The sequence below is a fragment of the Aptenodytes forsteri genome, unplaced genomic scaffold, assembly GCF_000699145.1.
Source record: "Aptenodytes forsteri isolate BGI_AS27 unplaced genomic scaffold, ASM69914v1 Scaffold485, whole genome shotgun sequence".
NCBI classification, from domain to species: Eukaryota; Metazoa; Chordata; class Aves; order Sphenisciformes; family Spheniscidae; genus Aptenodytes; species Aptenodytes forsteri.
In genome coordinates, this window is record NW_008795525.1 from 262273 (window position 1) to 262492 (window position 220).

Genomic DNA, 220 nt, shown 5'->3' on the forward strand with positions numbered 1-220 from the left:
GGCACTCGCAGCCCGTGGGGCTGCCATGGGGCGGGTGCCCCAGCTCCCCTCCTGCCTGCCCCCATGGGGCACCCTTGAGCCCCTTGCCTGTCCCCAGGCATGGACGTCATCAACGCGGCGCTGGAGGCGGCGCTGGCCACCGGCAGCAAGGAGCACTGGACCCCCATCGTGGTCAACGTGGCGCCCGCCACGCCCACCATCACCCATGAGCAGGTGGGTC

The 220-nt window shown here is 72.3% G+C and overlaps 1 protein-coding gene across 1 annotated transcript in view; it reads left to right on the forward strand.

Annotated features, from left to right (window-relative positions):
- The window catches only part of APBB1 (amyloid beta precursor protein binding family B member 1), a gene marked incomplete at its 3' end in the record, with an annotated part of 3078 nt that overhangs the window by 2590 nt on the left and 268 nt on the right, over positions 1-220 (forward strand). Inside the window, exon 4 of the mRNA XM_009281993.1 lies at positions 98-213. Coding sequence (XP_009280268.1) covers positions 98-213 — 116 coding nt within the window. The remainder of the gene's footprint in view (positions 1-97; positions 214-220) is intronic.